The 24,594-nt window shown below is 38.0% G+C and overlaps 1 protein-coding gene across 2 annotated transcripts; it reads left to right on the top strand.

The window, feature by feature from the left end:
* The first annotated feature begins 18,854 nt into the window (after positions 1-18,854).
* LOC117626019 (zinc finger CCCH domain-containing protein 55-like) lies at positions 18,855-24,347 on the top strand. 2 transcript variants are annotated; one of them, XM_034357642.1, is made up of 8 exons: positions 18,855-20,149; positions 20,353-20,529; positions 22,287-22,466; positions 22,550-22,647; positions 22,908-23,165; positions 23,257-23,413; positions 23,599-23,790; positions 23,893-24,347. In XM_034357642.1, the coding sequence occupies exons 1-7, from the start codon at positions 19,152-19,154 to the stop codon at positions 23,768-23,770; spliced, it is 2,040 nt and encodes a 679-aa protein (XP_034213533.1). In that variant the 5' UTR covers positions 18,855-19,151; the 3' UTR covers positions 23,771-23,790; positions 23,893-24,347. The 2 variants fall into 2 exon arrangements, with proteins under 2 accessions (XP_034213533.1, XP_034213534.1); XM_034357643.1 differs by having other exon boundaries at positions 23,602-23,790.
* Positions 24,348-24,594: the final 247 nt, after the last annotated feature.

Genomic DNA, 24,594 nt, shown 5'->3' on the forward strand with positions numbered 1-24,594 from the left:
GAGGTGTGCCGAGAAGTCCCGAATCTTGCACAATATCTAGTGTCTATTTTTTCTGAGACATGAAAAATGCCTTTCTTTGAACGAGAGAATTCAATGGCCAAAAAATATTTCAAATCTCCAAGATCTTTGATACGGGAGCGTTTGAGAAGAAATTTTTGAGACGTTCCATTTCTTGAAGATTATTTCCTGAGAGAATTATGTCGTCAACATAGATAAGAACTGCAGTAAATGAAGTACCTTGAGCCTTGGTGAAAAGAGAATAATCAACCTTTGATTGTTGATAACCTGCTTTCTGAATGGTATTTGAAGATGTGGAGAACCAGTTTCTAGATGCCTGTTTGAGTCCATAGAGGGGCTTATGGAGTAGACATACAATGTTCTCCCCCTGTCGGCGAAGTCTAGGAGGAGGCTCCATGTAAACCACTTCATGCAAATCATCATGAAGAAAAGCATTTTGGATGTCCGATTGGTGGATGAACCGATGACTGGCAGTAGCAATAGTAAGAAGGCATCGGAGGGTCGTGAGTTTGGTAGTAGGGGAAAAGTTTTTTGATAATCAACTCCCTCAACTTGAGTGTATCCCTTAGCAACAAGGCGAGCCTAATAGTGCTCAATGGTGCCATCAGACGTGTATTTGATTTTGTTGACCTGTTTGCAACTGATCGATTTATGACCAACGAGCAGAGGAACCATACTCCACGTGTTATTGTGTTGGAATGCCTCTTATTCTATATTCATGGCTTGTTGCCAATTAAGATCAAGGAGTGCCTGAGCATAAGATGTGGGCTCGGTGTGACTTGTAATGTTAGCTAGAACAGCACAATGGGCAAAGGAGAAACGAGAATAAGAAAGAAAATAAGAAAGAGGATATCGAGTACCTGAGGTAGGACTAGGCGCCGAGGCAGAGTGATTGACGTGATTGGACATGTGGTAGTCATGATGCCATGCTGGAGGTTGCTTAGGACAAAGAGACTGACGGAGTAGGGGTATGGATTGTGTGGAAGAATCTGGGAGTGCTGAAGAAATAAGGGACTAGTTCACTGAGTGTGTGGTTGTATCAGAGGGTGCGGAAGGAGTGGGTTGGGGGGTCACGAGTGGAGCAAGGATGGTGTGATTGTCAGGCGCGTGGGCAGGTAGATTGTTTGGTGGGTTAGGGCTAGCTGACATATGGGCTATCTCAGTTGGGTCAGGTAGATGGGGCTGTAGGGTTGACTGGGCTTATGGAGGTGGATTTGTGGTGGGAAAAAGTGGTGGTGGTGGGTCTCTATCAGTGACGTCAGTGGATAAAAAGGACAACATAGAATTGGGATCAAGTAGTGGTAGAATAGAAGAAAATGGAAAAGTGTTTTCACAAAATTTAACATCACAATTTATGAAAATTTTTTTTTGTGTCTAAATCATAAAGTTTGTAACCTTTTTTACTAGTCGGGTATCCAACAAAGACACAATGTTTGGCACGGGGGTCAAATTTGTGAGTAGGATGGCGACAGTTGCATAACATAGACAACCAAAAACTTTCAAGTGAGTAAATAATGGTGGATAGTGGTATAACAATTCATAAGGTGATTTAGTGGATAATAATGGTGATGGGAGGCGGTTAATGAGATAAATAGTGGTCAAGACACATTCTCCCCAAAAAGAAAGTGGTAAATGAGATTAAAAAAGTAAGGCACCTGCTACGGTGAGAATATGGCGATGCTTGCATTCGATAGCTCCATTTTGTTGAGAAGTATAAACACAAGTGCGTTGATATTCAATGCCATGAGTTTGAAAGAAATCTCTCATTGAAAAAAATTCAGACCCATTGTTGACTCTAATGGCTTTAATATTGACATGAAATTGAGTATGAGTAAAAGCAACAAAAGATTTTAAAATGTGTTGAGTGTCAGACTTATGTTGCATCAAAAAAATCCATGTGTATCTAGTAAAATCATCGACAATGGTAAAAGAAACGTGCCCCTGAATGTGTGAAAATTTTGTACGGAACCCAAATATCACAATATAAGAAATCAAATGGAGCATGAGTTGAGATTGAACTTAAAGAAAATGGTAGTCTTGTTTGATTGGCCATTGGAAGTGCTACAATTATTATCAAAAGAAATACCATGAGGAGACAATAACGGAGACACTAATTTAAGACGAGAAGGCGACGGATGTCCAAGTCCCATATGCCATAAATTGGAGGGTTGGGAAACTTGATAGGAGACAGGGGTTCTTTATAACGGAGACATGTAATAGAGACCACCACGTTGTTTACCCGTACCAATCATCTTTCCCATAGCCAAGTCCTGCAAGACACAAAAAGTGGGCAACAAAATGGCACAACAATTGAGAGAATTAATTACTTTGCTGGCAGACATGAGATTCAAGCAGAAAGAAGGAACACATAAAACTTTATCTAAAGTGATATAAGAATTGAATGATACAGTGCCAGTGGAAATTATTGGGGCTAAAGAACTAGTTGGCAAATTAACAATAGGTATTGGTGAGGATTCTGTCTTAGTGAAAAGTGTGGAATGAAAAGTGATGTGGTTAGTAGCTCCGCTATCCAAAATCCAAGGCTTAGTGAATATAGAATTAATTGAAGCAATAGGTAAAGAAGATATATTTGCTACATGTGGGCAAGCATGGATATTACCGGAAGTATGGTTTGGAGTCATCAGGGACATGGCATGAGCAAGTTGTTGAAGATGTTCTGCAGAAAACCCATTTAATGGGTTTTGTTGAGAAGACTGCGAGCTGGAGAACTAGGTAGGAGTGTGGAAAACGTGCGGCTGCTGTGCCCAAGTGGAAGTCCGGGATGCAAGTCTTGTGGCTGGGTTGCATAAGAGTCTACAACGTTGCCAGTATGGAAGGAAGAACATCCTTTTTGGGTCCCATTCTGTTGCGGCTGCTATTTGTATCGGCTGCCTTGGTTTCCTGCACTATTAAGAATCCATTCTCCATTCTTAAATTTGCATCTATCTTCAGTATGACCTTTTCTGTCACAGAATTTTCAATGAAACTTTAGGGTCCGACAAGTGTCAATTGTATGGCATATTCTGTCACAGTGTTCACAATGCCCCTTGGAATTATTTGAGGAATTGTTTGGTCGACTCTGGATTGTAGCAGCGATGGAGAAATTTTCAATTGATCCCGATGTCATTTTTTGTAGTGTTTCATCTTGAACAACGAGAGAGTAAGCTTGATGAACATTAGGTAATGGAGTCATCATGAGAATATTGATGTGAACTCCACTGTAAGTATCGGTGAGACCCATGAGAAATTGCATCAGCTGATCTTCTTCTATTTGTTCATTTTGTGCTTTCATCTGGTTGCTGGTGGGAAGAGTGCGATGCGTCTCTAATTCGTCCCAAAGGCCTTTGAGTTTTGCGAAATAGGCCGAGACTATCATGCTGCCCTATGAGAGAGAGGCGATGGACTTCTGAATCTGATAGATTGTACCAGCATTCTTTTGTGAGAATTGATCTTTGAAATCTCCCCACACTTGATGATCGGTCTTGGCATGGACTACCCCTTTGGCTAGATCAGGTTCCACAGAGTGAGCAAGCCATGATAAAATCACTGTTGCGTTGATTCCAGAGAGCGTATTCTATCAGCTTTTCTATTTTTTAGGGCGGCTTAATGGAACCATTGACAAAGCTAACCAGGGTGGTCTGAAGAATGAACATAGTATGGATTTGATGTATCTATACTGGAATTGCTATTGTTATTGCTTGAATTTTTGGAATTGGAATTTTTGTTTGTTGGTGGTGTTTGATCTTCACTTGGCATGGTGTGTTGGAAGTTGGCTGGGGGTTTGAAATATTCAAGAAATCAGGCACTAGGATGGAGCTCTGATACCATTTTAAGAAAGCTAAAGTAAGGTTGAGGGTTATAGAACAGACGATGAACAATTGGATGAATATTTTCTTGTATATTTCTCATATCAACAGTACAAAGTATATATACAGATACAACATTCAATCATGTCTAACTTTAAGGCTTAGAAGCCGAGATCCACTTTTAGTGGGATTTAACGTAGACTAATTTAGAAAGTAAATATATTACAATAATAATTCCTAATAATAACAAAATGATTCATTAAAATCAAGATTCCAACAAGCATACACTTAGAATGCATAAATAGGTAGAAGATACATTCACAAACAAGCAATACAATGAGTCAAACTACAATCAAGCTTTAGTACCACAAATAGGTAAATTAACAATAGTTTATAAGAGATAAAGTAAGGGAGGTCCCTCTTGTTTCAAATACAAAAAACTCAGTAAATGCCTTTTCTTAGGTAACCGAACACCGTACTCATGAGCTCTAAAAGCAACTCCACCATTTGCCCTTTGCCATGGCAAGAAGGGGGGGCCTAGGGCAGCCACTATTCACATGAATAGTGGTTGCCCTTGCAAAAAGCAATGTGTGTTTCCACCCGTTGCCATGGCAAAGGGCAATTACTATTCATTTTTTGTTTTTTTCACAAATTTTTTTACCTCAATAATTAATTTGGATAATATTTTCGGATAAGATTTTGGGGTTCCTACGCGTCAAGACTATTCATATCTAATAAAATTTATGGATAAGATTTTTGGGTTCAAAATTTTTCGGATGAATTTCAAAATTCAAATTTTAGATAAATTTCAAATTTCAAATGAATTTCAACATTCAAATTTCAAATTTCAGATAAGATTTTCACCCTCTAAAATCGAGCCACGTGTCATCTCTATCTAGCCAAAATTTTCTATAAAACTAGAGGCTCAGTCATACCTCTCACACCACATATTTCTATATTTTCATTTCTCAAAGTTTAGAATTCATACTCCATTCTCAATGGAAGACATGAGGAGATGCTTAGAGAGGCAAGAGTGAGAAACAAATGAGAGAAGTCGTAGACGAGCTGAAAGGCAAAGGTTGCAGAGAGAAGAAGATGAACAAGTTGTCATAGCAGTGGCTTTGCTTGATGAAGAGAACCAAGGTCGCTGCTGTGGTTCACAAGTCGACCATGGCCCGAATGTGGACAGACATAAGCATTCTCGGGGTAAGAATCTTTTGGAAGATTATTTTATCCCAACTTCTTTGTACTTTAATGTTGATTTTCGAAGGCGATATAAAATGCAACCCTATTTGTTCAATAAAGTCATGCATGATATTTGCAATTATGATGCATACTTTGTTCAAAAGTGTGATGTTGCTGGGGTTTTGGGACTTCTTTCGAAGCAAAAGCTTACAGTTGTTATACGAATGTTGGCGTATGGTTCATCTGCTGATCAGGTGGATGAGATTGCCCATATGGGAAAGTCCACTACGTTGATGGCCTTAGTAAGATTTTGTGATGCGGTCGAAACTCTGTACACTAGGGGCTACCTGTGCAGACCTACTCCCAGGGACCTCCAACGGCTTCTACAAAAAGCCAAAGCTCGAGGATTTCCAAGAATAATTGGTAGCATCGACTGCATGCACTAGCAATGGAAGAATTACCCAACTTCTTGGCAAGGAGATTACGAAAATAGAAAAGGGCAAAAGAGTATCATCCTTGAAGCCGTTGCTGGCTTCGATACATGGATTTGGCATGCCTTCTTCGGAGTTGCTGAATCTCAAAATGACCTCAATGTGCCGGGTCAATCCCCGGTTTTCAACGATGTTTTGAGAGGTGAAGCCCCGAATATCACCTATCAAATCAACAATACCGTGTACCAGACTGTGTATTATCTAGCAAACGACATATACTCGAGGTGGACCACATTTGTCAAATCAATTCCGAATCCTCGATACCAGAAGCAAAGATTATTTGCTTCCTATCAAGAAGGATACAGGAAAGATGTCGAAAGGTGTTTTGGCATCCTCCAAGCTCGGTGGTTAATTATTCGAGGTGTGCCCGTATGTTTGATGAGGAGGTGCTGATGAGCATTATGATGACTTGCATCATCCTCCATAATATGATTGTGGAGGATGAGTATGATTACGATGCTGCAGAGATCTACGAACCAGATCCTATGAACACAGCCTTGACACGAATTTATGAAAGGCCCATGGGGCCAAGTGGAGAACCATTGGAGCAGGAACCGTTGGTTAGGGATGGTCGTTTCATGACCCATATGATTGATCGATATACAGAGATGCAATCTTCTTATATTCATGAAAGGCGTCAAGTTGACTTGATGGAGATCTATGGGCAATGAAAGGCAATGACGGTGAATGATAAGCATAGATGCTTTGGTTAGGTTTTATTTAGTTATGGTTTGGTTGTGTTGTTTTTTATTATTATCGTTTGGCTGTGGTTTGTTTTTATTATTGTGCTTTGGTCGAAGTTTTTTTTATTTTTTATTATGTTTGGTTGTGGTTTTTCCTTTTAATTATGATGTATGGAATATGTTGAATAAAAAGGTATTTTATTGAATGCTTTGTTTATTAAATAAAGAAAGCCAATACAAGTCATTAAGAATTACTACTACTAAAATAAAATACATGAATTACAACAACTTTAATACAAAACATGAAAAATACAAATAAATAAAAGGTATGCCAACTAATTTAATGGTTTTGATCATTTAACCAATCCATGTTGCTAAGTCCATCGTCACAGAAAAGTCTTCTTCTCATAATATCCCTTCGTTCTAGCTTCCAAAATTGTTTTGTTTCAGGGGACATATGGCTTGTATCCATGGCCATGGTTTCCCGATCCGTCTTGTCAATGTGTTGTTTGCGCAAATACTCCCTTTCTTGTACATATTCTGCTCGAATTGTCATCTCATTCTCTTGGTGTTTCTTCTCAATTTCAATTCTTATGGCGCTCTGCCTTGCAATTTCCTCCAAAATTTTTGATGTATTAGTGCTAGAATTACTCCCTTTCTTCGCCTTCGCAGCCTTTCGGCCAATGGGCCTTGGCTCCTTTTCAATGGGTGAGTCTTGACTCATAGGGGAATCGACCGGTGAATTCGATGCCGTTGAATCATGGAGTGGCGTCTCGTTTAACATAACGGGGGGACCCGTGGGAATAATTCTGAAGCGTTTGCAATTTTTCACCACCTCCCAACATTCATGATGGTTGAAAGTTTTTTTGCCTTGTCCAATTGCACCAAACCCCATCTGTGCTTGCATAATCTATTAACAAAAATAAAATAATGGAAATGCAAGAAATATTAACAATATATTGGAAATGCAAGTAACATAAAAAAAAACATAATGGAAATGCAATGAACCTTACAAATATATTGGAAATGCAACAAATATTAACAAAATATTATTTATGCAAGCAATATGAAGAACAAATTGGAAATGCAAGAAATATTAACAAAATATTGAAAATGCAAGAAACATTAAAATATATATATATATATATATATTAGGACATTAAACTTAATAAAACGAAAATTACAAAATACTTACCTCGCTACTAAGATTTTCCCCTCTTCTATGGTTGTCTCTCGCTTTTGCCAAGGCATCTCTCCATTTTCCCAACTCTTTATTGAGAATTTTCCACATACTAGACAATGTCATTTCCGTACGAGTCGACCTCGGAATTTTTTCACAAAATTCGGCATGAATTTTTTTCCACATATGAAAAAATTTCATCTCATTGCCTGACATGGGACAATGACAAACTTGGAGCCAAGCCTCAGACAAGGAAACATCTTCCATGGTGCTCCACGCCCCTCCGGTTTCGATAGAAGAAGCCATAAAGATAAGAAATAAAAATACAATTTGAAAGAGAATAAAATGTTGAGTAAAGAGTGAATAATAGTAGAAGTAGAAGAAAATGTATGAGGATTGGTGTTGAAAGTGAAGGGTATTGATAGGTATTTATAGGAAGAAAAAAAAAAATCAGAATTTTTGGGTATTTTTTTAAAAAATTTCGAAATTTTTTCATAATTTTATAGCAAAAAAAAGGCCAGCCGTTGTATTGGAGGAGGAGAAGAAGATCGAAGCGCCCAGGCGAAGACACATGTCTTCTAGCCATTGGAAACGCGCAGGGATGACGTCAATGCACATTTGAACTGCGCGCTGACGTCATCCTCCCCCTCGGGTTGCAGCTCGAGCGAGACTTGCCTTCGAGCCAGCCCGTCTTCATGGATCCCACATCCAGCCAGGGCAAAAGTGGCCTGCTGGAACTGGATTTTTCGCTTGGCCTCCCCCCAGCCTCGGGCTTGGGCTTCTCGGTGAAGCTACTGTAATCATCAGCCACTACAACCGTCTCTGATTGTGGTCATTGAGTACACCCAAACGAACCCTGATTAAGTTTGTGGTCTTTCACTCTAGGGAGCCACAATCCCTTCTTACTCAATTCATTGGGCCTAACTTTCTCAAAACACTTTAAAACTCGATAATAGTTCAGAAAATTTCTTTCCCTAAAACCCTTTCCTCCCAAGCCGAAATTTCACTCAATTATAACTCAAAACCCTTTCAAGAGACAAGTCTTTAAAGTACTTCCTTTGATCAAAACAAGAATGAATTTGAGCTCATAAAAAATAAATCAACACCATTTTTTTTACAAACTTCATACAAGCACAGTCATTATGAAAATTAGATATTATACATTTATAAATTCAAACTAAATATATAACTGAATTGGAATCAAGGAACTTCCGTTGACCAAAACATCTTCGTTTCAACTCCAATTTGGGCCTATTACGTGTCTATGAACTCGTGAGCTTGAGCACTAAAGAATGGAACCAAGGAAAATTCAAAAACTAATCACAAACAAAGAGTGAACCCCGAACCACTTAGAAAACCTAAGGGCAAAGTCGTCCTTTCATTTAGAATTTTGAAAATTAAATTAAATTTCGGGTCAAGATGTTACAGTTTCTTTGGGGGTGTCCCCACCTTTTGTTGGCTCCTTGATCCATTGGTTTTCCTCCATGTATGTAGCTTTTTGGTTTCCTTAAATTATTTTATTTAACAAAAAAAAACTTATGGAATATCCTCTCCACATTTTGAGTTAACTTTCTTTTGCTTTTTAGGTTTATGTGGGTTTTAGGGCATTTTTTGTTGTTGAGAAAATATGATATTTCATTAAAACGCATAAGAAACAATACATGAGAACAAACTAGCATGATTAAGGGTAGCTTCCTTAAAACCTTATCGGAGAAAAGAATACTTAGGGTAGGAAAGAGTACCACCCATGCTAATGACTAGATAGATAAATCAAACAGCTTATGCAAAATCAATAGAACATAGACCCCGCCCGTAAACCCTGGAGAAAAAATCCCAACACTCCGCTAATATTGTCAAAGAAGGCCTCCTACGATCTAGAGAAAACATCATAGTCCTTTGTACATATTCAAAACACACTGTGGAGATAAAACATATCCAACGAAACACCAACTACAAAGTCGTTGAAGCACATACTTGTTAGAAATATGCCCTAAAACCAAACATGTGAAATTGCTTTTTGGATATTTTACCATCACTAATGGGCAAGATCGTTGTTTTCAATCATGATATTTGGTCTATTATCATAACAGTAAAACAACAAGTCCTTGGAATATGAAATAGTATGAGGGCTATGCAATGATATTGGATATAAGGATACCTCTCATACTTCCAAAAATAGTATGACCAAAAATTGTTGACCAAGTCAAACCATTCAGACTATGGTTAGGACTTAATGGTTAGGTCACAAATCATAATTAAAATTTTAATTACGAAGTCAGTTTGACAGTTGGACTCGATTTGGGCTTTAAATGCATTTTGGGCAGAAGGGAAAAATAGCCCAAGGAACAAGTGTTGTATGAAAACACAAGTTCAATGAGCCCAAGAGGAACCCAAATAGACCCATGGCTGTCATCTTTGTGTTGGCTTTATAAGCCACACTTAGGCTATTCTCAAGTTAGGGTATGGGCCTTCTAAGAAATTACGTTGTGGTGTTGAGAAGAAGGAGAAATTCTCTCCTCCGCCTTAGCTAAAATTGGTCCACCAAGAGGCAGTCTTGCATCTCTATCCTCTTGGTTGTTTCCTTCTTCATCCTCTTTGCATTTGGTGTGTTGAAATAGAGGGCTTCTTCTTTGGTGCCTTTGTTGAAGAATATCTACAAGTTCAAGGAAGAAAGAAAGCGTTGCATAAGTTGTTCAAACTTGGTTATGAGCTTCAAGGGTATTTTCTCATTCTTCTTCCCTTTTAGATTTGTGTATAAAGAGATTAGGCCTCAAAGCGTACACGCCAATGCGAAGCATCCGAGCATACAAGCCAAAATCAAGCGTACGCGCCAATACCAAGCATCCAAGCATACAATCCAAAATCAAGCATACACGCCAATGCCAAGCATCAAGCCAAAATCAAGCATACACGCCAATGCCAAGCATCAAGACAAATACCAAGAATACATGCCAACATCAAGCATACACGCCAAAACCAAATATACAAGTCAAAGCCAAGCGTGCAAGCCAAAATCAAGCATACAGACACACAAGTCAATGCAACTCTTGCAAACCACAATCATGCAAAATCAAGCCTCTCTAGTCACTCAAGCAAATAAATCACACAAGCTAAGTAGTTATCTTGAGCTAATCCACCAAGCATTTTCTTCTATATCATGCCACAAAATAGGTCAACTCTTGGTAACTCTAGTAAGTGACCTCCAAAATTACAGTGTCTAGGAAAGTTCTTCAAGGCAACACCCTCTGAGTTTAAGAAGGATTGGGTTTTAAGCGGGACCATTGCAACCCCTCCAACTTTCCCGGAAGAAACTTGGCTGTAATTTCATAGACACTTAACTAGTCATCCTTGAGTTGTTCCTAAAACCATGCCATGCCACTGCCATTATTTTGGGCTGGAAATTGATTATTTGGACCATTTCAATACACATTCATGGCCCCAATAATCAAGGGGGCTAATGTTGAGCCCAAAAAATCCACAGTTCGGCCCAAATATATTCACGTCCCAATGCGATACCTTACCAAGGAGAAACCCCATTTGGGCACGTGAAAGTTCGTCATATGTGCTTGCACACATGCCATGCCAAGTAAATAAGCAACACACCATGCTACAAGTTTAAGTGGGCCTAAGCCACGCAAGATGCTTGAGGCTTGCTGAGAGGGTTGTGGTATGGATAGTTACGAGTTTTCATGAAGCCCATTGATGAGCCGAGAAATGAAAGTTTTGGGCTGCTTGGGAGCCCCAAAACTCAAGCCCATTTCTTGAGCCCAAATATGTGGGTAAGCATAAAGGAGAGAAAATAGTCCATTACCTTAGAAAAGATAGCCCATCACTTTGGGAAGTTAGCCCATCCCTTTAGTGAACTAGCCCATTACCTTAAAGAATGGCCTAAGTGACCTACAAAATATCTGAAAGTCTTCACCACATAGCTGGAGACAAAACCATGACAAAAGCCAAAAGCCATTCACATCTGCAGGCGGTTGGAATCTCCAGCACATGGGGGAAACAAGTTTCAAGCAAAAACATCTAAAAAACCAAGGGATACTTGAGCAAAACACCCTTCAAACCAGTGAACATACCCATTGCTTTCCCCCCATCAGAAGAGGGGAGAAGATGGAAGAAAGATGGCTAAAAATGGGGGTTCTCCACTAAGGTAGTTGGGGAAGAGCATTGAGCTCCCAAAAATCCCTGATTTTGTGAGATTGGGCAGATAGGGATTTTTACCATTATAAGATAAGTCAAAGAAAGGGAGAAGAAAGAAAGGGAAAAGCTTGTCCAAATTGGATAGAAACCATTAGGGTTTCTTGGAAAAGAATAACTTACAGTGGCTATAAATAAGGCCTCTTCTATCTAACAACCCAAAAAAAAAAAAACACACATTCAGAGAGTAAGCTTCATCTCTCATATATGAAACTTCTGCAATTTCGGGCCCTATTCCTCCATCTCCTCTCATTTTCTCTTCTGGCAAGCCATTCCAGAGTCTAACATAGCTTTTGTCAGGCTACTGAAAAAGTACCCAAAACACCCAATACTTCAGCCTACCCACAACCACATCCAGAGAGCAAGCTTCCTCTCTTACCTCCAAAACCCAGCAATTTCGGGCTCAGTTCATCCTTTTCCCCCATTTTTCTCTCATGGCAAACTGTTCCAGCACTTGACAGCACCTCTGTCGAGCTGCCGAAAAAACACTTAAGCCACCAATTGCCCTCATCTCTCTCCTCAACGAATCCTCTTAGAATCCCTTCCCACATGCCTTAAAAACTTTGTTTCTCATAGGAAATCGCAGCCATTTCTCTCTCTTATGCTAAACTCATGAATGCTCAGCTCCCATGCCACAAGCTTCTCGTGCTAAGCCAAGTATTTATCTGTAAGCTGTTGTTATTTTTGTTTGTGAAGGTAATCAAGGTGTTTCCTAAGGCTTCACTATCCTTTTGAAGCATTCTTGGGGCTTAATCTTTGAACTCAGGCACAGGGGATAACTTCATCAGTTCGCTCCTTACGGCAGCCTAGCCTATTTGTAGTTGGAAGAAAAAGCCCCTATAAAATGTCCTAAAAAAAGGAAAAAAAAATAACTGTGATTCTTCTAGGTTAAATGTCATGCTTCTAGGGTTTACATGCTTGTTAGAGGTTTTCATTGATGTTAATGAGTTTCTATGTGTGTTCATATTTGACCTAAATACCATAGGTGAATTGCATGTAGAAATATTTGGGTTAGCCTAAATACCATAGGTAATTCATGAAAAAGAAAAATTAAGCGGCAACATCAATTGGTTAATTAATAGGTGGGTGAATAAAAGGCTAGATCAGATTATTATTGGTGAATTCATTGTCCTAGTAGTTTCATCAATTTAAATTTATCGTCTTTGTGTTTCATGACTTTCTACTTTGTTTTATCTTTTAATTTCGTTGTTCTAGTTAATTAAATCACTTATTCAAAAATTTCCTTTTGTGTTTACGTGAGTATGCTATGTGTTTAATTTCTCGTTTATATAAAGTAGAGTAGTTAAAGTGTTTTGTGAAGTAAATTAGGTTAAATTAATTGAAATTTAAACTCAATCCTAGTGGGAATGACCTCATACTTGCTATACTAAATTACTATTGACCTTGTGCACTTGCTAGTATAATTTGTGTTTAGAATAGTTTATCTAAAATTCACAACACGTAACATGCATAAATAGGCTAATGCCTTAGCAAGCATAAATGGACTAATAATTTTGTAGACTTATATAATATTTTAACTAAGTTTCTAATTAGTAGTTTTGTAGCATAAATGAACTTAGAAATTGGGTAATTTGTAACTCATAGCATTCTAACTTATGAGTTGGTAGTTATGTAATACAAATGTGCTTGTACTATGTCTCGTTTATATAAAGTAGAGTAGTTAAAGTGTTTTGTGAAGTAAATTAGGTTAAATTAATTGAAATTTAAACTCAATCCTAGTGGGAATGACCTCGTACTTGCTATACTAAATTACTATTGACCTTGTGCACTTGCTAGTATAATTTGTGTTTAGAATAGTTTATCTAAAATTCACAACACGTAACATGCATAAATAGGCTAATGCCTTAGCAAGCATAAATGGACTAATAATTTTGTAGACTTATATAATATTTTAACTAAAAAGTTTCTAATTAGTAGTTTTGTAGCATAAATGAACTTAGAAATTGGGTAATTTGTAACTCATAGCATTCTAACTTATGAGTTGGTAGTTATGTAATACAAATGTGCTTGTACTATGTGATAGTGATGTACTTGTACTATGTGATAGTGATGTACTTGTGTTTAGGTCATTTAACATGACATTAAGCATAAATTGGGCAGTACTTTTGTAGGTTCATTTAACATTTTACTTAGAAGTTGGTAGTTAATTGGCTTTGTAATAGGAATGTGCTTCTGTTACGTGACCGTGTCACATTTAACATTTATGTCATCTGACATAACACAAAGCATAAATGGACAAGTCTGATTTATAAGGTGAGCCTGTTGTGTGACCGCATAGGGTCCCACAAAAAAAGGGGTCTCCTGTAAATTATTTAAGCATGCCTCCTATAAAAGCACAAAGGTATTTTTTGTGTGGTTGATTAATTTTGGACTTTTTTTCCTTATTTCCACAAAAGGTGGACATTTTCTTCAAAAAGCTAAATCAACTATATAATTATATATTCTACTACATATTTTGTTAGTAAAAACAAAAAGGACCTCAATTTTTCTTTCCCGCATAGGGACGTAAAAATCCATGGACCGGTCATGTAATATAAGTGTGATTGTGTTATGTACCTGTTTCGTGCTCAGAATGGAGTCATGATATGACATAAACAGCATACGCATGAAGTCTTATATAAACTTGTGTACACTTTTAACTAATTAGTATCGTCATATATATGTATCGTCATGAATATATTTTCATTGAAAGAAGATACCGTCGTTATGATTCGAATTATTTAAATGAACTAGTGTCATCGCAGCACAACTTACATATACACATGTCTTTTAAGTGACAAGCTGCCATTCAAGCAAGACATGACAATTTACTCTCTAAAAAAAAATTAATAATATATGACATGGAAATTTTAGACATGAATAAAAGAGACAATATTAAAGGAAAATTGCATTTTGAGAAGGTTGAAAATGTAATCAACTTTCTAACTGGGGATTATTTGTTGAAGTAATTGCCTAATATAGACAATATAGCAATCAAAATGAACAACAAATGGATTGGATTTTCATTTAATCTAGTAGGTGCATGGTTGAAATATTATATTTATCATCAACATTTGTTTTTATTATTATATGTTGTCCCATATGTAATATGTCTATAGTAGATATATTAGTTAATTGTGTCTCAAATTGCATTGTTGTTATACTTTGTTTGCTGGGTTATTCCTTTTTTATAAAATGATATACAAAGTGCTTGTTTCTTAATCAATATGTATTGACTTGCTCATCAAATCTTAAAATAAAATTCATTAATTAAAAGCCCGTTTGATAACCATTTTAATTTTAGTTTTTAGTTTTCATTTGTTTTAAAGTAAGCAATAATTGTATTCATAACTCAGCCACCAAGACCATCAGCAACAAGGGCATGAACTATCCAAAAAAGGTTAATACAAATGTGGAAGCACAGGAACTACGCATGGTTATTCCAGGTATAGAGAAATACACCACAAGGTATATCTCCACTAATAGTGGCATAAAGCCAAACAAATTTCGACATGAAGCCGCAACTCTGAACAAATCAGACATGGGCCATAGCGCCCAAAACCACCAATACAACTATAACTTTTAAACTCTCACAAGTAAAAAATACAAGTAGAGACTCAATTACAAACAGAACACCCAACGCACAAAAAGGTGTAATTATTACAATCCAAAAAACTAAAAAACCAACCGAGATGATAAAAAGTAGAGTTGCCGCCATCTCCACCACGAGAAACAGGAACACCACCATCAAAGCCCAGGTTTAGGGGAAAACTATAGCCACACAAAAACCTACTACAAAATAAATAAATAAATAAATAAAAAAAAGCAAGAAGAACCCAAACAACACCAAGACAAAGCCGCAAAACAAAGAGGTAACACAAGGTGAAAGGGATTTAAAGAGATTTGGGGCAACAAAAAACTAGAGCAAAGAGCTGAATCAAACCCTCAAAGGGTCAAAAATCACCAAAAGCGCAACCAAAAAATCCAAAAGGAAGGCAAGAGAAAAAGAGCAATGAAGAGGAGGAGAGAGGATAGGGAAGGAGAAAGAAGGACGAGGAAAGCCAGTGACCTTTCCTCCCTTTTCCCATAGAATAGGAGTGGCGGCTAGGGTTAGAGAGAGAGAGAGAGAGAGAGAAGTCACTTTATATTCTTTTCTAATAGAGTATAAAGAAAATGAGAGAGAATAGGAGTGAGAATGAGATTGAGAGAGAGGATGAGAGGGGAGAATGAGATGGATAAGTAACAAAAATGAAAACAAAAACTTGTAAGTGAAAAAAAAAATTTCAAAAAAGTTTTATTTTTTAGTTTTTGTTTTCACTTTTGTTACACCTCCCACCCATCCTCCCCTCTCATCTTCCCTCTCAATCCCATCTCCACTCTTCTTCTTCTTCTTTTTGTTCTTTAACTTGTTTCTTCATGGTAATTATGGTAATTGGGCCTTCTTATGTATCTTCCAACATGTGAAAATACTTGTATGACTCGAGATATAGTCAAAATTTTGCAGTCAAAATATGTATATGGAGATACTTGTTTCTTATAAAATATTTCTTCCTGGTTAGTTTTAAAATGTTGGTCTCAAAATATGAGTTCATAAAGAAAGGAAGATCATGTTGAGTTAGTAATTGATGTGAGTAACGGTGTCACGACCCGAGTCCCCCAGCAAGATACTGTCCGCTTTGGGCCTCCCCCCTCACAGTTTTGTTCTTGGGCTCAAGCTAATGCTATCTTGCCCAAAAAGCCTCTTGCTAGGAAGAGAAGTGCCCACACATATAAGGCACTTCATCTTTCCCTCCTGGAGGGATGTGGGATTGCTCACCTTTCTTGTTTCCCCAAGACACGGGTCTTACAATCCACCCATCTTGGGGCCTAGCGTCCTTGCTGGCACACTTCTGGTTGGGGTCCAACTCTGATACCATTTGTCACGACTCGACTCCCCTAGCAAGATATTGTCCGCTTTGAGTCTCCCCCCTCACGGTTTTGTTCCTGGGCTCAAGCTAATGCTATCTTGACCAAAAGGCTTCTTACTAGGAAGAGAAGTGCCCCCCACATATAAGACACTTCACCTTTCCCTCCTCGAGCGATGTGGGATTGCTCACCGTTCTTGTTTTCCCAAGACACGGGTCTTACTAATGGCTTATTAAGGATCGATTTTAACTAATTATCATGAAGTGATTGAGGTCGGATTATCCATTGATAGGATTCGCTGGCTTTATTTCATCATCATCACAATCTAGTATTAGAATAATTAGCAAGCTTATGAAATAAGGGGATCAGTCGTTGTCCATGCTCCGTTCAAACATGCTACAAGCCCAAAATTGTATGCTGATCAGCATCGTATAGAGACAACATTCAATGTAGGCGATTGGGTGTATCTGCGCATCCAACCTTACAAACAAACTTCTCTTGCCTTCACTGGTAACTACAACTTATCCTCCAAATTTTATGGTCCCTATCAAGTGGAAGCTCACATTGGCCAACATCCGAAATTCATTCAATCTTTCATGTGTCTCTGCTCCTTATTAAGGGGAAGTCTGAAATATTATATGCAAATTTTCCTCTTTCTATCTCTATTATTCTTTTAGTTATTTTCTCTCTTTTCAATCCATAGCCTTGATACCTATCATCCAAGCGTGCCTGAACTGGCGTTGTAGTTGTGACCAAGATGCTTCATATCTTTGCCATCATCTCCCAAAGCTCTAGGTCTCCATTAATTACATCGACGTCTGCTGCCATTTGTGGGAAGAAAGAGAGAGCACGCTCCCAAATACCAGGAAGAAAACAAGTTAAAGAACATAAAGAAGAAGAAGAAAAAGTACGCTCGCAGAGAGAAAGAGTCTGCTCGCTAGAGAAAAAGAAGATACCCATCCTCAACGCCGTTAAGGATAGGGTTTAATGAGTTTTGGAAAAATAAAATACAATAAAATAATCTGACTTAAATGTTTGATGACGTGTTGTGTGTTAAATCGTTAGAGTGTTTAAGTGGTTTAGATTTAACGAAATGCAGGTAAATACACGTGACGTAAATGCAAAGAATGAACGAACGCACTCAGGGCGTCCCCCCCGCAGCCCAAAAAGCGTAGGGGGGAGGGACGCCCAATGCGGGAGTGAGTGAATGACCCTCATGATCCATTTAGTAATAGCTAAACATGTGTTTTTATGTTTTAGGCTTGCAAGTGGATTGTGGCAACTTTATTAGCTAATCTTCTATCATTTGATATTTAGGTATTGGGTTCTTTAAGATGAAATAATCTCTTCTTTAATAAAAAGAATTAAGAAATAATTTTCAAAAAAGGGGTACAAAATAGGTAGGGCCTACCAATACACATTTGCATACTACGTCTTTAATAGGTTTAGCTCACTAATACAATGGGTCCATCTTTATTAAAAAAGTGATATACAATGTGATATATAAATGTGACATAACTATTATTTTTGATGTAATAAAGGATAAATAGTTCCACGTTTAAACCCACTTGGCCATTTAACTCTTATTGTGATTTCAGTCTCAGACATTTGAATGGTCTTTTCTTTTTGATACTCCAACTCTAGTCCCTTTCATGAGCTTGAAATCTAAGTGAAGCTCTATTCTTTGATGCATATGAAAATATTTTACAATGTGGTAACTAAAAATTGAACTTCCATTTTATATCTCATTGACACAAACATTTCACAAAAATTTTACAGTCTCTTGCTAATAATTTTAGATGTTGACACCATCAATATGGTAAATAACAAGGGTCATTGAAAATGATTGCATGAAAGTTGTGTTTAACTAACTATTCATCACAATGTTTTTGATCAAATATTCAACACAATGTTGAAAACATGAATTTATATAACTTCCTAAAAAAAAGTTTATATATAAAAAAAATTGGGTTAGTAATTTATAAATTCAAACGAAATAATTTTGACTAGAAATGCTCAACAAGAGGGAGTTCAAGTTATGTATATAATCATATGATTCATATCCACAAAATAAAAAATACTTAATTCCCTCCTACCAAAGAAAATGAATATTTAATTCCCATCCAAACTGGCCTAGAACTTATCAAATTGCAGCACCCAATTTTCTTTGACTGAAATGGAACAGATTTTATATTCAAAATTTGAATTTTGGGATAAAAGTTGGATGCTTTTTAAAAATACTTTTTATTCTTGAAATAGTTATTAAAAAAAGAGGGTGCGTGGGACAATGTTGGAAGTAGGGTTATGATGAGTGTTATGACTGTAATCACACATTTATATATAATTAATTATATATATTTAGCCACACATACAATCAAGCGGGGTGCTGTTGACAATTAACCTTTCAAGTAGATCTGAAATCTACCACTCCCCAGTCTCCCTCAAAAGATAGATTCCAGAGAGAGAGAGGAGAGAGAGAGACAGAAGGAGAGAGAGAGAAAGAGAGAGACTTTCCAACTCTCCACTGAGCAAAACCCGCTTGTTTACACTTGAAACCCTACTGAGTGAGTAGTAGTGATATACTGAGTAACAACTGTGTTGTCTTAGCCCCAAAAACCATTTTTCTCTCACTCTGTTGTTTTTCTCTCTCTGAAAGAGAGAGGCAGACCCAAGAAAACCCCTCATGGGTTCCTATGAAGTTACAAACATACTCTTCACTAAGATCAAGGCCTTAGACCCAGAAAATGCCATCAAAATCATGGGTTATCTTCTCATACAAGATCTTGCCGAGAAAGATTTGATTCGCTTGGCTTATGGTCCGGAGACCCTTTTGCACTCGCTGATTGTGAGGGCTAAAATCCAGTTGGGCCTTTGCTCGAGCACTTCGACTACATCTTCCACACCTTCCTCTCCTTCACCGCTAAATCCCATAGCCAGACCAACTAACGCCAACCCATTTTCACAGTCTTCCCCTAGAATCCCGAACGGTTTTGATTTTGGGAAAAACCCATCTTCTGCCTCCTCAAATGCCTGGCCACTTTCTGGGTTCCCAAACAACTCCATTAGCCCAAAGTCAAGCCCTTTACTCTCTTACGACAATATCCGAGCCGGGTCAGTTTCACTTCCAGTACATTCACCCCGCTACAGCAAGGATGGTGGGGGTGATGTTTGGCCTGGCGGCGACCTCATTGACGAGCACCAACTCAATGAGTACCTCTCATTTCTCAATGAGTCTTCGTCCTCGTCCAGGCCCGAGGATTTCATCGATCCTCGGCTCGAATTGGGTCAGGTGGTTCCTGATTGGGCTCATTCTGTCAACAATGGTGATGCCCATTTCCACCGAAGGAGCTTTTCGGCTAGCGATGCGTGTCTCGGGTCCGAAGATGCTGCTTTGGGAGGGGGGTTCAAGCCATGCCTGTACTTTGCCAGAGGGTTTTGCAAGAACGGAAGCAATTGCAAGTTTGTGCATGGCGGTTTTGCTGATTCCTTGGACGGTTCTGGTGCCATTGTGGGGTCTCCGAGTAATCTAGACAGTTTCGAGCAGCACGAGGAGATGATGAGGTTGAAGGCTGCCCAGCAACAGAGATTAGCTGCTGCTTCTCAGTTCATGGGTGGAGGGTCACCTACTCCTTACAGCAAGTACATGAATTTCCTTTTGCAACAACAAAATGACCCTCAGAGGTATATTGGAGTGGTCCATTTTTCTGTTTGCTGTTGCTTTTATTTGGGTGTGGTTATTGATTTTGAGTCTGTTGGAGACAACCCATTTTGCTCTTTATAGATTATTTTCTTTGTCATTAAGTGTGGTTTGTGTTGGTTATTGATTTTTTCTCTTTTCGGGTTCATATATTTTTTTTTCCTGGCGGCATTCTGTTGCATTGTAGAGTGGCAGCGATGATGATGGGGGAAGAATTTTACAAGTTTGGGAGATGTCGACCTGATAGAAACGACCTTTTGGCAATGTCTTCAGTTGAAAAGGCGAGCTCGGCTTCAAGACAGATCTACTTGACATTCCCAGCTGAGAGCACTTTTAAAGATGAAGATGTTTCAGAATACTTCTGGTAAAATTATACATCATATTATTTCCTTATTATTTGTTATTAGGACCAAGTCTTCAGTCAACCTTCAGTATGAGTTGAGTAGCTACTCGGATTATTGGTAGAATACTTTTTTATTTATATTTATGATAATCATGCCTTAGCACTGTGGTCAGCTTTCATGACAACCAATTACTCAGTAACAGCAATCCTTACCATGCCAAGGTTTTAGAGTGTTTCTAGCCTTAGTGGCATCAGTCCTTTTATGTTTGAACGTTTTCCAGAATGATAAAGTTAAGAAGTTGTTCAAGGTTTTCATTGCCTTGAAGGCCTCCAAAGCATCATCAATCGTTTATGGTCAAGTCTTGGATAGAGGTTGTGGCGTTTCAAGACCTTGACGTTAGTTCGCTTGTTTTTTCATTTGTAACCCTGGCCTTGATATACACGGTTTGGTTTTCTAGGTGAGTGGTACCTTGCATTTCAAGTACAGGATATTCAGAAGCAAGGGTTGTGCTTTTGCTTAAAGTTACACCTGATAGGAGAAAATGTTTGCACCACCTTGTGATATCACTTATCTGTGTGTCCAACAAATAAATTTTAAATTTCAGAAGTTCAGGTATATTTTTGCTCCTCCACTATGGTTTTAATGGGCTTGCATTTCATCTTGTATGAAATCTATTTGTTTAGCTGCAATGAAAAGGTACGTATGTAACTTTACTATTCTGATAAGTTAGCTAGTAGGAGAAGAAATTTTGGGATTGTGGGCTTTGTGTATTTGGATACATTGTCAAGAGTCTAAACCAATAAGGATTGCTCTTTCTATCCCGGCCTAATGCATGCATAAGAGCCCTGCTAGTCAGCCGTAAAATTTTATACAGTGTACCATATCATGCAAAGGGCACATTAAACAGGCTTTGATGGCTAATGCTAAGTCTTTGTGTTGACCCCTTCACCTGCTCCAACGTGACACTGAAGATCTTGAGTGTCTTTGATAGCCATTTGCAGAATGTCTGTGATATATTTGCTCAAGGCCATTTTAAACTTGTAAAAGCTGTTTGGTTGTTTCTCTTATCTTTATTAAAGATATGATTAATTTCATTAATTATGCACAATAACGATCAACTTATTGGAACACAGTTATTGCTGACTTCCAGCATATATACTACTGTGTACTGTTACTAAAGGATTCAGTTGGTCCTCTGCTGTGAATACAAGTGTATCGTCATCCATCATTTGACATCAAAAGATATATCTGATCTAGTACTCACCCGGAAGAGTTTCCATGACTCTCACCTTTTATTTTTTTTTTACACTAGCAAAACATCATTGTTTGAATCTGTCACATAACACACCTAAATATTTTTGCTTGGTATGCCATGATACGATTTAGTCATTGATGATTTTATTTTTCTTTTCTAGAAATTAGATACAGATTAAGCTTGAAAATTGAAATAACAGAACTGCACGACCTTGTAATTTACCAATGCATGATTATTGGAGACATCCTACAGGATGTCACGGTGTGAATATGACAATAATAGGAAAACAATTTTTGAGTTCTTGTGATCCAATATTTGAATCTTGAGTGAACTCATAAACACTTGATTTTAAGAATGGATGGCCAAATGTGGTTTGAATATTATGTAGGGTTTACTGTTACAAACCAAAGGAGTTCTTTGTATTATTACAAGGGAAGAGATCATAATGTCATTCTTGTTATATTGTTTAAAGGTTCAGAATTTGGAATTTCTATTAAATAGTTCCTTTTTGTACTTTTGAAGCAAGTACGGGCCAGTTCAAGATGTAAGGATTCCATACCAGCAGAAAAGAATGTTTGGTTTTGTTACATTTGTCTACCCAGAAACTGTGAGGCTCATATTGTCCAAAGGAAATCCTCATTTTATATGTGATTCCCGTGTGCTTGTCAAGCCCTACAAGGAGAAGGGAAAAGTCCTGGATAAGTATGTATATCATTGCTCTCTTACAATCTAATCTTATGCTTTCTTCACCTTGCACTGATGCTTTAACTGCTGATTGTCTACAGGAGGCAACAGCAACAACAGCATCTAGAGAGGGGAGAATTTTCACAATCTTTGAGCCCTAGTGGTCTTGATTCTAGAGATCCCTATGATCTCCAACTTGGTTAGTGAAACAAGAGTGGATACTTTTCTTCGTGACATATACTCTATTTGAAAGAGAATAAGGTTAAATGAATTTTAAGATGGCTTCTCATTTGGCTAACAATTAAAAAAGAAAAAAACTCTCACTCACTCTCTACACACATGCACAGGGACACACATGTATGCGTATGAGCATTTATACATATTATTGTTCTTGTTTTTATTGAACGCAGCATCACATTTCTCATTGATTTTTTATTACTTGAATTTGTTTTCTACTAGGGGGAAGAATGTTCTATAGTACACAGGAGATGCTATTGAGAAGAAAATTGGAGGAGCAGGCTGAATTACAGCAAGCCATTGAACTCCAAGGGAGAAGAGTCATGAGTCTGCAGCTCCCAGACTGGAAGAATGACCGCTTACCCCATCACCAGCGCAGTCTGTCTGTTGGTGCTCATGTTCCCTTAAGTCCTCAGTCTCATGTGCAGATCAATCAAAATGTCATTCCGTTTGATAGCATTAAACAAGAAGTTTCAGAAGGTTGTCTGATTGACAACAACCGTTCTAATATATGTATTTAAACTTTAAGATGAAGCGTTGGGTCGCTGACTGCTGAATATGCATGTTGCAGGCCACGGTGATATTCCAGCTGCCTCAATTTCTGTGACTGCTGCTGTTGCTGAGCAGCACCTTCAGAAGGAAGATAATTTTGCTTTCATTCACAATAATGGCAATGGCAAAAACAAGGAGCAAGGCTCCTACTTGGAAACTCCTGATCTTCAGAAAAGGTATGGAGCTTAACTTTCATATCAAGAGAAAGTTGACACTAGCAAACAACATTATATGATTTATCTATAGTGGTGCTTTTGTTTTTCTGGATTCTTCTAGTTTGAGCTTCTATTGTAATCAGGTCCTTTTGCATTTTCTAATAATAAAGATATTATTTTTCCTTCCTTTGTGGTTGTCATGATAGCAGTGTAGAGCAGGTCCTTCCTGATTGCCTTTTTGCTGCTCCCTCAAATTCAGCTGGGGATCATCTCTCTGACTTGTCAACCGCTGTGTCAGATCTTAATGATACCATCATAACTGCTGAAAACAAATCATCATCATCAGTCAATTCTGCCAGCTGCATGGCTTCTCATTAATGCTGATTGATTTTGCTAGGGTAATAGCTAATTCATTTTGTTCTCGGTAGATGACCTTGCTAGGGATTGTAGTCATGCAATCAAACAAACTTTTTATTATGTTGGGTTATGTTCCTGTGCAGGAGAGTAGAGAAGCATATACAAGGAAGAAAAATCCTCTAGATGTATAGCTGAATTATACCTACATCAAAGAGTAGATCCATAGAGAAGATCGCAACAAGGTCTCACCGTCATCAATACATACTGCTAACCGATACTACATATTTCATACGTAAGGAGAAACGAAATGAAATTACGAGAGTAGGATTTATCGCTTTTGCTACTTTGTACCCTCTCTGTAGGTGTGCTGACCACCACACAGGCTAGACCAGAACAAGGATTGTAACTTCTATCTACACTGTCATATACACCACTTTTCTTTCTCTACTATCGTATTTTCCATCTGATGTGAATTTTTGCTAGTGTTTAAGTTTTGCATTAGAGTATTTGATGCTTTTTGTACAGATACTTGGACAGCAGTTGAAAGTAGACTTTTCACAAGTATACAAATAATTATATCACTATAGCATGTATGATACGGATGGGGGAAAAAGCCATGGCTTCCCTTGGTGTTTTTTGTTTTGTTTGGTCATGATTGTTCCTGTCTGATGTTGCAGTATCACATGATCACCGAATATAGGGGTAGAAAGGGGATTTCATGTAACCTTTGATCAAAGTTTTCTTTTAGGTGGCTTTCGTAATGTACTGTAGTTTTCTTTTTCTGCTAAATCCACGTGGGGCAACAACCAAGTCGTCACATGGGTGCTGACATTTCTATAAATGGT

Source organism: Prunus dulcis, chromosome 4, assembly GCF_902201215.1.
Source record: "Prunus dulcis chromosome 4, ALMONDv2, whole genome shotgun sequence".
Lineage (NCBI taxonomy): Eukaryota > Viridiplantae > Streptophyta > Magnoliopsida > Rosales > Rosaceae > Prunus > Prunus dulcis.